Source organism: Lepidochelys kempii, chromosome 10 (assembly GCF_965140285.1).
Source record: "Lepidochelys kempii isolate rLepKem1 chromosome 10, rLepKem1.hap1, whole genome shotgun sequence".
In the NCBI taxonomy this organism is placed as follows: Eukaryota; Metazoa; Chordata; order Testudines; family Cheloniidae; genus Lepidochelys; species Lepidochelys kempii.
In genome coordinates this window covers 44,297,188-44,314,896 of record NC_136389.1, presented here as the reverse complement: position 1 = coordinate 44,314,896, position 17,709 = coordinate 44,297,188, and the positions used below count along the sequence as shown (strand labels likewise).

General features: G+C 45.2%; 1 protein-coding gene across 4 annotated transcripts in view; it reads right to left on the bottom strand.

The window, feature by feature from the left end:
* The window catches only part of MYO9A (myosin IXA), a 467,674-nt gene that overhangs the window by 144,645 nt on the left and 305,320 nt on the right, over window positions 1-17,709 (bottom strand). For all 4 annotated transcript variants that reach the window (XM_073363174.2, XM_073363176.2, XM_073363175.2 and 1 more), the window contains one exon: window positions 16,459-16,575. In XM_073363174.2, coding sequence (XP_073219275.1) covers window positions 16,459-16,575 — 117 coding nt within the window. The remainder of the gene's footprint in view (window positions 1-16,458; window positions 16,576-17,709) is intronic.

Here is a 17,709-nt window from a genome sequence, read left to right as displayed (position 1 = left end):
AACAGTGGGTAATGGAACAGATTGACCACAAACTTTTTTTATATCACTGTGGTCTGACCAGATCCCACCAGGGTCAAATGACACAGTGGTAAAATGCTTCTTCATTAGCTGCCATGGCGGAAGAACACTAAAATATCAGGGTAGATACAATTGTTATGCACAGATATAAAACCATATTTAGAGCCAATCATGCCACTAATTGTAGCATGGAAATGGCCTTAGATTCCAATGAACTAAATTAGTGGTTGTGTAAATAAAGTCATCTCATTGCAGTGCAAATCGATTTTTTGAAAAAACATTAAGCAAAATAAGACAGTTACCTTTTCCGTAACTGGTGTTTTTCGAGATGTGTTGCTCATGCCTATTCCACAATAGGTGTGCGTGCTCGCCACGTGCACCAGTGCCAGAAGTTCTTCCCCTAGCAGTACCCGTAGGGGGAACACCCCAGTGAACCCTGGTTTGGCGCCTCCATGGCGCGGTATAAGGGGAGCTGTGTGTTCCCCCCACCCTCAGTTCCTTCTTGCCAGACAACTCCGACAGAGGGAAAGGAGGGCGGGATGTGGAATAGACATGAGCAACACATCTCGAAGAACACCAGTTACGGAAAAGGTAACTGTCTTTTCTTCTTTGAGTGATTCCTTATGTGTACTCCACAATAGGTGATTCCAAGCTATATCTGTTGGAGGTGGGAGGAGTTCACAGATCCCCGGGACGGAGTACGGCCCTGCCGAACCCAGCGTCATCCCTGGTTCGGGAGACAATCGCATAGTGCGAGGTAAACGTGTGAACCGAAGACCAAATGGCGGCCCCACAAATATCTTGGATAGGGACATGGGCCACAAAGGCAGCTGATGAGGCCTGGGTCAGAGCTGAATATGCCTTTATAAATGGTGGCAGGGGAACACCCGCCAGATAATCACAGGTGCAAATGCACGTGGTGATCCAGTGGGAGAGGCGCTGGGTGGAAATCAACCGACCCCGCATGCGTTCAGCTGAGGCAACAAACAGTTGAGAGGACTTCCTGAAGGGCTTAGTCCATTCCATGTAGAAGGCAAGTGCCCCACGCACGTAAAGCTTGTGGAGGCAGTGTTCCTCACTGGACACATCTGGCTTGGGGCAGAGGACAGGCAGGAAAATGTCCTGGCCCAAGTGATAGGCGAAGACCACCTTGGGGAGGAATGTGGGGTGTGGGCGGAGCTGAACCTTATCCTTATGAAAAACCGTGTACCGGGATTCGGAGGTCAGGGCCTTGAGCTCCGAGACCCACCTGGACTACATGACAGCAACCAGGAAGGCTACCTTCCACGAGAGGTGAGACCAGGAGCACATGGCCAGAGGTTCAAATGGGGGCCCTGTGAGACAGGATAACACCATGTTCAGGTCCCACGGAGGGACAGGGGGCCTAATATATGGAAAAAGACAGTCCAATCCCTTAAGGAATCGTCCAGTCATAGCATGGGAGAACACAGTGTGTCCCTGCACCGGCGGATGGAAGGCCGATATGGCCACCAGGTGCACCCTGACCAACGAGAGCACCAGGCCCTGGGCTCTAAGGTGAAGGAGGTAGTCCAGGATAAGCTGGATTGGGACAGCCACTGGGGAAACACCCTGCTCGGCAGCCCATCTGGAGAACTGGGACCACTTCACTGAGTAGGCGTGGCGTGTGGAGGGCCGCCTAAATTCCAGAAGGATGCACTGGACCCCCTCCGAACACGTCCGCGCCTCCCTGCCTAGCCATTGAGCAGCCACACCGTGAGGTGGAGAGTCACTAAGTTGGGATGGAGGAGGCAGCCCCAGTCCTGGGAGAGCAGGTCTGGGTGGAGCGGCAACGGCTGTGGTGGAGCCACTGTCAAGTCCATGAACATCCTGTACCAATGCTGCTGGGGCCATGCCGGGGAAATCAGGAGAACCCATGCCTTGTCCATTTTTACTTCCTCCAGGACCCTGCTGATGAGAGGGAACAGGGGGAAGGCATAGTGAAAGTGGTCCGACCAGGACACCCTCCCTCCCCCGCCCCGGAGCAGAACTGGGGGCAGTGCTGGTTCTGTCTTGTCACGAACAGGTCCACCTGGGGAATTCCCCACAACTCGGAACAGCTGGTAAGCCACTTCTGAGTGGAGAGACCACTTGTGCTGGGAGGAGGAGTCCTTGCTCAAGCGATCTGCCCACATGTTGCGGGCGCCCAGCAGGTGGAAGGCCCTCAGAAAGATGTCGTGGGCTATGCAGAAGTCCCACAGTCTGAGGGCTTCGCGGCAAAGGGCGGCGGATCGGGTCGCGCCTTGACTGTTGATATAGAACATCGACGCTGTATTGTCCGTAAGGACCCTGACCACCTTGCCCTGTAAGTGCAAGCAGAAGGCCACGCATGCCAGACACACGACCCTGAGTTCCTTAACATTTATGTGTAGGAATAGCTCCGGGGCCAACCACAGCCCTTGGATCTGAACCATCCCCACATGGGCCCCCCAACACAGGTCCGACACATCGAACCCCAGCTCCAATGACAGTGCCCTGTCTCGAAAAGGGACCCCTTGGAGCATGTTGTTCGGGGTGGACCACCGCCGAAGGGAGGCGATCACCAGGTCGGGCACGGTGAGGACCTTGTCCATCCTGTTCCGGGCCTGGGAGAACTCCGAGGCCAGCCAAAGCCGGAGGGGCCTCATTCGGAGCCTGACGTGGCGGACCACATACATGGACACCGACATATGCTCCAGGAGCTGGAGGCACATTCTGGCCGTTGTCACAGGGAACTTTGTGACCGTGTCAATGAGCCCTTTTAGGGTCTCGAATCTGCCCGGTGGGAGGGAAGCCATGGCTGACGAGGTGTCCAGGAGCGCCCCGATAAACTCTATGTGCTGAACTGGGACTAACATGGACTTGGTGTTGTTTACTAACAGGTCCAAGGCCGCACACGTGGACAGTAGAAGCATCACGTGATCCTGCATCTGCAACTGGGAGCTGCCCTTGACCAGCCAATCATCCAGGTAGGGAAAGATCTGGACCCCCCGGCACCTGAGGTAGGCTGCTACCACTGACATACATTTTGTGAACATCCTTGGGGCAGTGGATAGGCCAAATGGGAGGACTGTAAATTGGGAGTGATTCTGTCCCACCAGGAAACGGAGGAAGCGTCTGTGTCCCTCGAATATGTGGATGTGGAAATACGCATCCTGCAGATCCAGGGCGGCATGCCAATCCCTTGGATCCAGGGAGGGGATGATGGAGGCCAGGGAGACCATGCGGAACTAGAGTTTGACCATAAACTGGTTCAGTTCCCAAAGGTCCAGGATGGGCCTGAGTCCCTCTTTGGCCTTTGGGATAAGGAAATAGCAGGAGTAGACCCCTTGCCTCTGAACTCCCCAGGGACCATTTCCACTGCTCCCAGGTCTAGGAGCTGCCCCACCTCCTGCTCTAGCAGGGCTTTGTTCGAAGGATCCCCCAGAAAGAACGGGGGTAGGGGATGGTTGGACGGGGTCGAAACAAATTGCAGCGTGTAGCCCTGGGAGACCGTGTTGAGGACCCAGCAGTCCGAGGTTAGTCGCAACCACTCCGAGAGGAAAACACACAACTGATTGCAGAAGGGAAGCTTTCTTGAGGGGGGATCCCCTTTGGGGACTGTCAAGGTGCCCTCTGGCGTCCCATCAAAACCACCTTTTTCCCACCTGCTTGCCCTTGGAGGACCCAGGCTGTGGGGCAGGCCTTGACTGCCGCTGAGGGCGCTTCTTATAGCTTCTCGACTTTTTATAGGCAGCCTCGGACTTAGGCAGGGCAGCCAGAACAGGGGCCTGGCTGGAGCTGGAACATAAAGACCCAGGGTCTGCAGGGTCATGCAGGAGTCCTTCATGCCATCTGTGTATCCATTTGTTCTGCAAACAGAGCCTTGCCGTCAAATGGGAGATCCTGCATGGCCGACTGCGCCTCACTGGACAGCCCAGACTGCAGGAACCACGATGCCCTTCTCATTGACACCGCCGAGGCCATGGATCGAGCTGCCGTGTCCACCGCATCTGACGCCACCTGCAGGGATGCCCTGGGAGCATCTGCACCCTCCTCCACCAGCACCTTGAACTCTCTCTTATAGTGCTCCTGGAGGGAGTCCTCAAATTTGGGCAGCAAACCCCACAAGTTGAATTAGTATCTGCCCAGGAGAGCCTGGTGGCTTTCCAACCGCAACTGGAAACTCAAGGATGAATAAACCTTTTTGCCAGAAGAGTCCAGCCTCCTTGAGTATTTATTTTTCGGAGTCGGGGCTGGTTGGCCCTGCTGTTCCCTGTGGTTGACCAACTCGACCACCAGGGAGTAGGGCATTGGGTGGGTGTAAAGGTACTCATGCCCCTTGGTGGGTACAAAGTACTTGTGTTCCGCCTTCTTCGATATGGGGGCCAGGGAAGCCGGTGTTTGCCACAGGGCATTTGAAATCCTTGCCATCCCCTCATGGAGGAGCAAAGCCACCCTACCCGGTGCTGAAGATGACAGTGCATTGAACATGGAGTCCGAGGGCTCCTCCAGCTCTTCTGACTGGAGGTGAAGGTTTGATGCCACCCGTTTTAAAAGTTCTTGATGGGCCCTAAAGTCCTCCTGTGGGACGGAGGCGGGGCGGGACCACTATCACCTCATCCGGGGAAGGCGAGGAAGCCAGTACAGTGCTCTGGGTATCTGCCGGCACCGGAGGGTCCACCACTCGGTCAGTCTCCAGGCACGGTGCTGAGGACGTATGTCCCACTGACTCTCTCCTTGGGGGTCTGGAGAGAGAGGCTGACAGTGCCTCTGAGGCTCCGGCCACCAAGTGGGCCCCCATCAGGGGCTGTGTCAGAGGCCACGGTGCCCACGGGTACCACTGTGCCAACCACTAGGCCCGGTGCCACTGCACCTGCTGTGGCACCAACGGCCCCGGCTGTTCGGCTTGGCTGGCCTGGCCCATGGAAGGGCGACTACGAGCGGAGCCTGGGCTGACGAATGACCTGCCGTTGCCACGGGACTGGGCGGTGCCAGGAGCGGCATCGCCCATGGGACTGTGATCTCAAAAAGGAGGACCAGTTCTGCCTGTAGCTGCTGCTCCACGATCTGATCCGACAGGCAGACCAGCGACAGCGCAATGCCGGCGATCTACGCCCCGGGCTGCGGAGATGGTGCCTTGGCAGAGACTTGGAGTGGGATTCCAAGCGGGCACAGCAATGACATCCGTGCCGTGACCGGCTGTGGTAACGCCTGCAAGATGAGGACCTCTGGTGATGTCTGCCTCGGTCCCATGGGTAATCGCTCTGTGGCGTGGAGAGGTGCCAAGAGTCCCAGTCAACGGTACCCAAGCAGACAATCTGGTGGAAGTCGAGGACGAGACACATGGACTGCGTCCTGAACGGTCGCTGGGCGGAGAACAGCGTTGGGAACGTTCCCGTGACCGAGACCGGTGCTGCACCGGGGGTGACGGTGGAGAACCCAGTGGTGGCTTGCCTCTGGAGTAGGGGGCCGACACCGGCGGCGCTCCTGGTACCAGCATGGTCATGACGTCTCTGGCCGCCTGCAGGGCCTCCGGCGTGGACGGCATCTGGACATCCAGGGAGGCCTGGTCCGATGCGGCCAGGCTACTCCGCTCAACGTGAGTCGGAAGCCTAGAGGCCGGAGGGGATCAAGGACTGCCCTACATGGGTCTAGTCTCTGCCCCTGGTTTACCACAGTGCTGCTGCGAAGAAGGCACTTTCTTAACCTTCTTCTGCCCCATAGACAGGGAGCAGTGCCGCTTAGTCGAAGGCACGGATGCCGCGTTGCCTGGTGCCGACTCAGAGTGGTGCACCGGAGCCGGGGTCAGTGCCGTCTCCATGAGAATGGCCCAGAGCCTAATGTCTCTTTCTCTCTTAGTCTGAGGTTTAAATGACTTGCAAATTTTGCAACGATCACTGATATGGGTCTCACCCAAACAGCGTAGACAGTCTGCATGTGGATCACTCCTTGGCATAGATCGCCTACAAGTGTCGCATGCCTTAAAACCCGGGGCACGGGGCATGCCCCGGCCCGGGTACTGTAACTAAATGAACTAACTGTAACAGCTAACTAACTACAGGTACTAGCACTGAACAAACGAAAATTTCTGGGGACGAGCTATATCAAAGCTGGAGCAGCACAGTTCCAATGCACCTTCACTTGGCAGCAAGGAGGAACTGAGGGTGGGGGGAGCACGCAGCTCCCTTTATACCATGCCATGTAGGCACCACTCCAGGGGTCGCTGGGGTGCTCCCCCTACGGGTACTGCTAGGGCAAAAACTTCTGGCACTGGTGCATGTGGCGAGCATGCACACCTATAATGGAATACACATGAGCAATCATTCAAAGAACTCCTGGTTATTCCTAGTCCACCTCTAGTCCCTTTCCTCTGCCATCCCATGCCTCTGTTGGCATTCCAACTTTCCTGCTATCATTCCTCCTCCCCGCATTCCAGCATTACCAAATAGATTACATGCCTCAATCTGTATCTGTTACTGATATTTTCAGTAATTTGACCAAATGCCTGAAAGTTTTAGTCATTTGGCCAAACATTCATATGAAACAATAGTTTTGACCAAAGGACTAAAATTTGCAGTCTCTGGACCAAACAACAACAGACAGAATGACTGAACACACATATATTCACTCCTCCTAAAGAATTATAAATCTTCCTGCCATTGTTCTACTCAGATATAGCAGTCCCTTTATTCTCTATGAAGTATATCTATACACACAGTCCTGGAAAGCTTATTACAGCTGAACAATAGACTATACAATGAATAATGCTCTTAGCACTATTTTTATTTACTTTTTTACACATACAGACACCTTAATACAACATATTTTGAATATTCTGTGTAATAAATATAACAGCTTAAATAAAAAATGTTTACATATATTATGCATATGTAAATGAGATAACAGAAACGTGAGACAAAAGTCAATGTTTCAAATACAAGACCAATCTTCCAAATGCCACTTGCACTTCCTCCTGTTTAAGTAAGGAAAGATTCTAGCGTGATGCATGCTTTTAGGGCTACATTGTGAAATATTTCATGTAGTTCTTTAAAACAGGTGATAAGTCTCTTATTTTCATGTAAAGTAACCATGCACGCACACACAACACATGCACATAGGAGTGTGTGTGTTAAAGAATGGCAAGAATTTTTAAAGGAAAGAATTCATGGTAAATTGCCAACTCACTCTTTTCATGAGCAGCATGTCACAACCGTTTGGATTAAATTAAACCACTGTTGTGCGAATACAATTCACTTTAAATACAAATGGACCCTTTAAGTCACCTTCCAAAAATAATTTAATATGAAACATTTAAGTATGATCATCATTCCCCTATTTCTAATGCCTGTTAATTTACCCGAGCTGGACTGCCAATAAAATAGTTATTATGGCTATTCCAGCTATAAATGAAAAAAATGTATTTAAAATATTCTTTTTTGATCTTGCATTACTACTAAGGGCTCCCATGATCAGTCATACCTCCCTACTCAGAGCACCCCATGAATCTCCAACTTGTGAAGTAAAGAAACAACAACGTAAAGTTAATATCCAAAAATCCTCCTTTTTAACAAAATCAATACAAATATCAGGTTGAGCACACAGAATGAGCAATGCAGTATGCTACAGTGATTGTTGCACCGGACAAGACAGAAGAGATCTGAGAAAATTTTTCACACATCAAATGGATCAAACAATATAGCCACAGATTGCTGGCTCCCACTTGGTGAGACGCTTCAGCGTGCATGTTGTTTATAGTTTTAAAATTGGCTCCAAACTGTTTTTTTGTGTGAGGAATTCTGTAGCTGAGCCAAGACACTCAGATTTTAAAATAATCCTTTACTTTTACAATTTCATGCAATGGAGACTAGAGCAGAGCTCTTCAGTCAACAAGTTCATGTTCCAAATCGCTAACGAAAATGCTCTTTCAGGATGTAAATGCATCACCACATTAAGCCTCTCCCAAAAGAAATGCAGTTCTGCCTAAGTTAGTCTTGGATTTGACTAAACATCTGAAATAACACCTGTGAGTTTCATGACCACTTCCCTGTTTTCTGGTCCAAAAAGGGGAATATATCCTGTCCTCAACAAGCCCTACTGTAGGTACTCAGAATGGTTTAAAAAAACTTTTCTATTGATTAAACCAGCACTTCACATATATACTATTGTGTCTGTCCCCCCAAAAAGTACTCCAGAGGGGTCGGCATGAGTTGTATCGTCCTATCAGGGACAGTTTGTCAAGTACCCCAACCCCAAATGTGCATTTACTGAGTAAACAATCAAATAACTTCTCTTCTGTTAACAAAAAACAGTTCTTCTAATAAGAATGTATTCAGGTGCAAAGACAAAAAGCTCTCTCACTCATCTCTGTGATGAGTGCAACACTGATAGCAGGTATAATGAAAGACTTTCTCGTTAGTTTGAATTTGCTCTCTGATCTTACATCCTACAGCTCAGGAAGCGTCCCCAACATCACTGGAATATGCTTAACATTTCCTTGTATGGACTTCACTTTGCATGTTCCTTTATATACATATACATACTTCTTTTTTAAACAGATGAACCGAAAATTCAGTTTGCAGTACAATATTTAAATAATGAAATACAAATTATTTTAATTTGTGTCTCTTAAAACTTCTAAAGTTTCTGTTTCAACTTTGCTAACTGCAGTCTTCACTTCAGCATAAGATTGCAATGCAGAAAGCATCACAGAAATAATATGACCTTTTGCATGCAAGTCTAGCCTTTATCTTATTTTTAAGTTCAATTTTCAATAAAGAAACAAAAAAGCAACATAAGCTCAACACATGAATATGAAGAAAATGACTAGCCCAGTAACACAAGGCTAGATTTTACAAATAAAACCTAATTTCTGTACACAACTCATTTTTTGATTGGGGCTCCCCTGGTTTAGAAATCAATTGCTCAAAACAGTCTGATGTCACTATATGGTTTCATATGTCTGTAGCAGACTCTTGGGGTTTAATTTAAATAAATGAAATTGGTTGGTCACAGACAGAAAACAAATACCTGAATTCTAGTAAGCAAATAAGTGTCCGGTAAGTCACTCAATATGAAATTAAGGCGCAAGCATGAAATAAAATTAGCATCAGACAACCTTTATTACTTAATAGCACAATTCACTATAAAGAAGTATGCATACAAGGAAGATGTAGAATCCCAATTTATGAATCACATCTAATTTGAGATTTTTTTTAGGTGACCTGACATTACTTTAACCCCCCCCCACATTTAGAATAATGTATCAAATGCAATGAATAAAAACTGTAAAAAGCCTTCAGCAAATAAGTAACTTACAGCTCACCTTGGTTTGACTGCTGTGCAGGTCCCAAAGTACAGATCACTCTCAGATTGCTGAGTACTTGTGGCACCTTAGAGACTAAAATTTATTTGGACATAAGCTTTCATGGGCTAAAACCCACTTCATCAGATGCATGCAGTGGAAAATATAGTAGGAAGAAATATATACACAGAGAACATGAAAAAATGGGGGTTGCCATACCAACTCTAACAAGACTAATCAATTAAGGTGGGCTATTATTAGCAGGAGAAAAAGCTGTTGTAGTGATAATCAGGATGGCCCATTTCAAACAGTTGACAAGAAGGTGAGAGTAACAGTAGGGGAAAAATTAGCATGGGGAAATAGTTTTTAGTTTCTGTAATGACCCATCCATTCCCAGTCTTTTATTCAAGCCTAATTAAATGGTGTCCAGTTTGCAAATAAATTCCAGTTCTGCAGTTTCGCATTGGAGTCTGTTTTTGAAGTTTTTTTGGTTGAAGAATTGCAACTTTTAGGTCTGTAATTGAGTGTCCAGTGAGATTGAAGTGTTCTCCAGCTGGTTTTTGAATGTTATAATTCTTAAAGTCTGACTTGTGTCCATTTATTCTTTTACATAGCGACTGTCCGGTTTGGCCAATGTACATGGCAGAGGGGCATTGCTGGCACATGATGGCATATATCACATTGGTACATGTGCAGGTGAATGAGCCTCTGACAGCGTGGCTGATGTGATTAGATCCTATGATGGTGTCCCCTGAATAGATATGTGGAAAGCGTTGGCAATGGGCTTTGTTACAAGGACAAGTTCCTGGGTTAGTGTTTTTGTTGTGTGGTTGCTGGCGAGTATTTGCTTCAAGTTGGCGGGCTGTCTGTAAGTGAGGACTGGCCTGTCTCCCAAGATCTGTGAGAGTGAGGGATCGTCCTTCAGGATAGGTTGTAGATCCCTGATGATGCTCTGGAGAGGTTTTAGTTGGGGGCTGAAGGTGACAGCTAGTGGCGTTCTGTTACTTTCTTTTTGGGCCTGTCCTATAGTAGGTGACTTCTGGGTACTCTTCTGGCTCTGTCAATCTGCTTCTTCACTTCAGCAGGTGGGTACTGTAGTTTTAAGAACGTTTGATATAGATCTTGTAGGTGTTTTTCTCTGTCTGAAGGATTGGCGCAAATGTGATTGTATCTTAGAGCTTGGCTGTAGACAATGGATCATGTGATGTGGTCTGGATGAAAGCTGGAGGCATGTAGGTAAGAATAGCGGTCCACAGGTTTCTGGTATAGGGTGGTGTTTATGTGACTATCACTTATTAGCACTGTAGTGTCCAGGAAGTGGATCTCTTGTGTGGACTGGTCCACGCTGAGGTTGATGTTGGGATGGAAATTGTTGAAATCATGGTGGAATTCCTCAAGGGCTTCTTTTCCATGGGTCCAGGAGAGGAATATGTCATGAATGGAGCGCAAGTAGAGTAGCGGTGTTAGGGGATGAGAGCTGAGGAAGCGTTGTTCTAAGTCAGCCATAAAAATGTTGGCTGACTTAGAAACATTGTACTTAGAAAAATGGGATGGCTATGCCCCACAGTATGCCAACTAAAACCTCTCCAGAGCATCATCAAGGATCTACAACCTATCCTGAATGATGATCTCTCACTGTCACAGATCTTGGGAGACAGGCCAGTCCTCACTCAGATAGTCCCCCAACCTGAAGCAAATACTCACCAACAACCACACACCAAACAACAAAAAAACTAACCCAGGAACTTATCCTTGTAACAAAGCCCGTTGCCAACTCTGCCCACATATCTGTTCAAGGGACACCATCATAGGACCTAATCACATCAGCCACACCATCAGGGGCTCATTCACCTGCACATCTACCAATGTGATATATGCCATCATGTACCAGCAGTGTCCCTCTGACAAGTACATTGGCCAAACCAGACAGTCGCTATGCAAAAGAATAAATGGACACAAATCAGACTTTAAGAATTATAACATTCAAAAACCAGTCAGAGAACACTTCAACCTCTCTGGACACTTAATTACAGACCTAAAAGTCGCAATTCTTCAACCAAAAAAACCTTCAAAAACAGACTCCAATGAGAAACTGCAGAACTGGAATTAATCTGCAAACTGGACACCATTAAACTAGGCTTGAATAAAGACTGGAAGTGGATGGGTCATTACAGAAACTAAAAACTATTTCCCCATGCTAATTTTTCCCCTACTGTTACTTACACCTTCTTGTCAACTGTTTGAAATGGGCCATCCTGATTATCACTACAACAGCTTTTTCTCCTGCTAATAATAGCCCACCTTAATTGATTAGTCTTGTTAGAGTTGGTATGGCAACCCCCATGTTTTCATGTTCTCTCTGTGTGTGTATCTATATATATTGTGACAAAGTTCCTCCTCTACCTTGGTGGGTCTTGTGCTTATTGGAAGATTTGCTCGCCTTGGAGCTTCACGGCAGCCCTCAGTTTGGCCGTTTTCATGAACCCACAGTCCAGGTCAACTCCTCCTGTGTCTGACCAGAGTTGGGAGGTTTGGGGGGAACCCGGGCCTGCCCTTTACTCTGGGTTCCAGACCAGGGCCCTGTGGAATGCAGCTGTCTAGAGTGCCTCCTGGAACAGCTGAGTGACAGCTACAACGCCCTGGGCTACTTCCCCATGGCCTCCTCCCAACCCCTTTTTTATTCTCACCATAGGACCTTCCTCCTGGTGTCTGATAATGCTTGTACTCCTCAGTCCTCCAACAGTACGCTTTCTCACTCTCAGCTCCTACTACCTCTTGCTCCCAGCTCCTCACACACGCACCACAAACTGAAGTGAGCTTGTTTTAAACCCAGGTGCCCTGATTAGCCTGCCTTAATTGATTCTAGAAGCTTCTTGATGGGCTGCAGGTGTTCTAATCAGCCTGTCTGTCTTAATTGTCTCCAGAAGGTTCCTGATTGTTCTGGAACCTTCCCTGTTACCTTACCCAGGGAAAAGGGACCTACTTAACCTGGGACTAATATATCTGCCTTCAATTACTCTCCTGTAGCCATCTGGCCTGACCCTGTCACAATATCTATATATATTTTCCTATTGTATTTTCCACTGCATGCATCTGATGAAGTGGGTTTTAGCCTACGAAAGCTTATGCCCAAATAAAATTCTTAGTCTCTAAGGTGCCACAAGTACTCCTTGTTCTTTTTGCTGGTACAGACTAACACGGCTACCACTCTGAAACCTGTAACAGATTGTTGGCTCCCACTTTGTGTGACGCTTCAACATTCATGTTGATGATGTAAAATGCCACAGAATTCCACTTCAAATTGGCAGTGGTCTATAAATTAAGTTCTAGAGGAGAATTGTTTGTTTTACAATACTTCACAAATGTGTGATATTGTAAAAAAACAAAACAAAACAGACCTTACTTTCCCTAACAGGATGACTCCAATCTACAGCAGCATTCCACACCGTGTGATGTCACACATAATAGATGCTGGGATGTCACCCTGAGTGGGAGTCAGTGAGCCATGTGTCTGAAGATTGGGATCTGCAAAACAATAAATAGACACACATTTTAAGTCTGTGTGTGGAACATATCTTACCTTGTTTTGAGGTCAATCTCTGATAATCCTAAACTGATTGGTTTATTTAAATTATTTACAAGCCATACCATATATTGGCATACAACATTATGGGCAGAGGCTGATCTGTTCATCTGAAAAATGTCATACTTTCAAAATCATCTGAAAACTACAACAACACATTTTAGCAGAAACTGGGGGACCTGAGAAAAGTCCATTTACTATTAATAATGATAAAAGCCAAAGATTAAAAGCAAGCTGGAAAATGGTCCCCTTAACACATGGTGTACAAGTGCATTATTAGCATCAAAACTATTTTAGCTAACCATTAAGGATGAGACTCATACAAAGCCTAACATATGTTAAAAGGTAAAGAGAAATTAATAAGAGCTATCTGAAAGCTTTAATACTATAGCTGATACCAGAAGGAAAATCTATGACCTCATTAATAAAGGACAGGAGTGGGGACTTGAAGAACAGAAAAGGTGATAATCGTATCAGCAATGGTAAAACAGCTAAAAGATATAGAAGCAGGAACACAGGAAATGAGGAATACACAATAAGACCAAGTGACTCACACTAAAACTGATAAAAAGCAACATTACTACAGAACAAGGACAGAGCTTACAGCAACTCAAGACTCAGGTCAGGAACAGCAAACTACAAATTCTAACTGCCAGCAAGCAAGAGAAGCGAAATCCTACTTTTTTTTTTTAATATACAGAATAATTTATTGTACATTTACTAAAAATGAATCAAAGGTCTGATCTAAATCCTTCCAATATGGGATTTGAAAAGCATTGGTGGGACAAAGATTGTGTATTTGGACTGAGAAGGTCCAAAAAAGGAGCCAGTGCAATATACAGTATAAACCTACCTCTTAGGATATGAATATTCTCTTCTCTTCCCCCTTTTCACTGGCCTGCTGACTCAGGCCAGATGATGGGAAATACCAGCAAATGAGGTCTAGCACAGGGAATGAAGGTGCAGCTTTTCTAACCAACAAAATCACACAGCTTATCCAAAGGGTTTGTTTTTGTTTTAAATACCATAAATTAGACACCCAGCGGTAAAAGTAGGAGAAAACCGCAGGGAATTTTAGAAAGACTCTGATTAGGTTGACCAGAAGTTTTGGTTTATAGGGATTTCCCAGCTGATTTTACTGAAAATGGGGGTTTGTCCTGATTTCAGTAATATCCCAGAACATTTTGTTCCCTATTGGTAGCTGCATGTGTCTTCGTATGGCAGAGTGAGTAAAGCAGTGTTTTTGTCCTTATTTTATGCTACACTAAAACTGAACTTTTAATTAGGTGATTGCTTCCTTCTGCAGCCTCCAGCATGAGGCACTCAAAATCTCCAGCTACCACAGCAGCGCAACAGGCCCAATCCTAGCCGAGGTGGATGTTCAGGTCTTTGTAGCCAGTAAAGTTGGATTTTCAGGACAGTTAGGCACAGACATGAGCAGGTGAGGGAGGGATGGACATCTAGGGTATGTCTACATTGCAAACAAAGGTGTGGTCTTAATTCGGTTTAGCTAACACAGCAATTCGGCTTTTAACTTGGGTTAGCAGCTTCGGTTCAACCCAGCACCCCTATAGGCTTTAACTAAAGTTAAAAGCCGAGCTGCCATGTCTTCATTGCTGTTTTAATCCAAGTTAGCTAACGTGGGGTAAGAACATATTTGAGGGCACCTCCTCTACTTGCACTGAGCTGTAGCAGGATCCACACGGGACATTGCTGTGCAGCAAGCTGGTGTGCTATTCATTCACATCCTGGCTTGCCATATAGACAAGCCCTTTGAGTGCCTTCTAGCTATTTTGTGCTAACTTTCCCACGAAGACAAGGCCTTAAGCTCTGTGCTTCAGTTCCACTACTTATAAAATGGACATAATACATAGTTCTACTTACCTCTCTGGGGAGTTGTGAAAGTTAACCTTAATAAATAAAGGTTTGGAAAATGCTTTGAAGTTGTAAAGTGTTATGTATCAACTTATTTTTATGTATTTCTATTCTTCATCCTGATGTGCTGCCATAAACAAACAGGTAATTCTTTTACAGTATTCTAGCTAGGTTCAGTAAGACAAGTAACAATGTTCTAGCCCAAGTATGCGTACAGATATTGAAGAATAGCTAGTGTTTTTAAATGTACTTTTGAAAGTAGTAGTGAATTAATCTGGTTAATATTTTAGATATACATTCCCTTGACAATAAAGCAAACTTATATGCTCTCCAAATACATAAATTCCCTCTTCAGACAGCCCCAAGAAAAGCTTTCAGACCCTTGGAAATTGTACAGAATGTAAAATTTACAGTAAAATACCAAAGTGAGAGAGCAGCCAGAAGAAACATAGTATGTTATCCATTTTAACAAACTTGCATGCCAACACAGTCATCACCACATATTAAACATTCATTTTTACAAAAAACAAAGATTTGTGCACACAGACCATAATTATTTTCCTATATAAATTACAAGCATTTCAATGCAGTAAAATAAAGGGTCAGACTTATGTTAAGATCTGTAATTTCAACCAATTGTACAGTAATTCAAACACAATGTTAGCATTTAGCTAAACAATCATTCTTTGGCATCCATGGTGTCAGCTAAAACATCTGACTGAGTACTTCTGCTGGCCTGTGCCAAAAACATAAAAACCAAGGGAACTGGACTAGCCGCGTGTGTGTATATATATATATATTATTTACACACACATGCATGCACACACACACTTGCATCCTGTCCAATTTTTTTTTTTAATATTAACATTCAATTGATATGACTGGTTTGTTAGATGTGTAATCAGAGATTTCACTTGATTTAATAAAATAATTAGAAATGACAATGTCATGGTTAAAGACGTTCACTCTAACATAGTAACATGCTATTAAAGAGAGCTATGATTGTATTACTGTATAATGTTTCTCTAAACAGAAGCTCATCATTGTAATTATTGTATTGTCTCTAATGTTTACATGGTAAGGATCCTTAAAAATGTTAAAACTTCCTAAATAAATAAATAAATAAATAAATAGTTAAAAATACACCCACCCATACCCTTAGCTTTCAATAAATAAATATTCAAGAGTCAGGGCCTCTTTAGGGCAGAAGAAAATATTTGTGTACTGTTCTTTAAATCAATAAAGTAGAGCAACCACATTAATAATGCCTTCAAGTAGTATTCACACATCTAGCCTCGTTTGATTTTCTTCTCAACAGTGTAGGTTGCTAACATTCTGCATTAACATTACATTAACATTCTTTTAAATACATGGAGATTGGCATTCCTTTTCAGGGGCACATGTGTCTTTTTGTGTCCAATACAAAACCGCTCCCAGTCACAAGTCACTTCAAGGCCTACAGTTTTCGACACAATTCATGACAGGTTAAGATCTGCCCCGACTCACAAAACATCACTTTTAAAAAATCAAAATTATGTTCTCATTCTTAAAATGTTAATGGTAATGCTGCACAAGGAAACTTTTACTCCCTTTGCCAGGCAACTTGCCATCAATTGTTTGGGTAATGTTTTACCCTGAAGTTATACATTTTACAAGAGGAAGTTTTCAACCTGACAAGCTGGCAGGAGAATCCAGGTGTTACCTTGGTGCTTTCCTCCACATCCTTTGTATTCAAAAGTGCATGATTAATTCGAAAAACTATCCAATCAAACAGCGCGCTGTACAGTGATTTAGCCATGGAATTCCGCACAGTCACAGCCTAGAAAAAATGAAAATACGGATTAGAAATAATTAATTACCTGCATTAAAACTGGTTTACGTAATAATAAAGAAGTTGTGTGTCCAACATCCATCTTTAGTTTAGAGAAAACTTTTATCTTCATTATGTGCTCCACTGCTCCTGAAGCACTTAGTGATTTGTCTTCATTACCAGTCTATTCAACCAAGCCTGAACTATTCCGCCTGAATTTGGCTGGTTTTACTCTGGTGGATGATGCAGGAGTCCAGCTCAGAGAATACAATAAATGACACAGATGAGATCTGAGCCTCTATGGAATCACTCGGCTTCCTGAATACTTAAAACCTGCTGGCTCCAACCCTGGGAGTTGCAAATCACACTTATAAGGTCCATCTACACTGCATACTTCTTGTGGTGGTATGTAAAGTACATACACGGTTAGCACTGCTAGCACAGCTAAAAACAGCACAGATGGTGAGATACTGCTTAGGTGAGTAAAGACGTGCCTGAAGCCTATGAGTATCTACCCAGGTATATACCCTACATGGCTCTCTACAGCCCAAGCACTGCCTCCCCCATCTACATTTCTATTTTTAGCCCTGTTGCATCCCGCTGCCTCCCTGCTGCAGAAGCCTTTCCCCACCACTGGGAGAGACTCCAGCAGTGGGGAGCCAGTGTGGACACAGGGGGCTTTGCTTTTCACTGCGGCATCTAGTTATACATACTCTACATGCTACCAACATTGGCCTGCAGAGTAGACATAGCCATATGCAGATTTACTGCTCTTCAAACAGCCATCACAGAATAAAGAATAATACTTTTTTAGAAATACCATCCAAGTCGTGATGCTCTTTCATCTGCGTCGCAAGAGATTTCATTTGATTGACAATGGTTAAAAAGCAAGGAAGAACTAAGATATCAATATGCAGTTTGTTTTTTCCAAAAACATATGCTGTCTGAAACAGATACTTAGGTACTGGGCAGGAAGGAGTTGATAATTCATACTTTGAGGTCCTACTGACATTAACAACCTGCTGAAGCTATTTTGGCCCTCAGTTTACCATTCCCTGGCTTGAATTATTACCTTGCCATTTATACAAAGGCTGCTGTATATGTTAATTACTTAAAATGTTATGAAGCGATTGGTGACTGTGG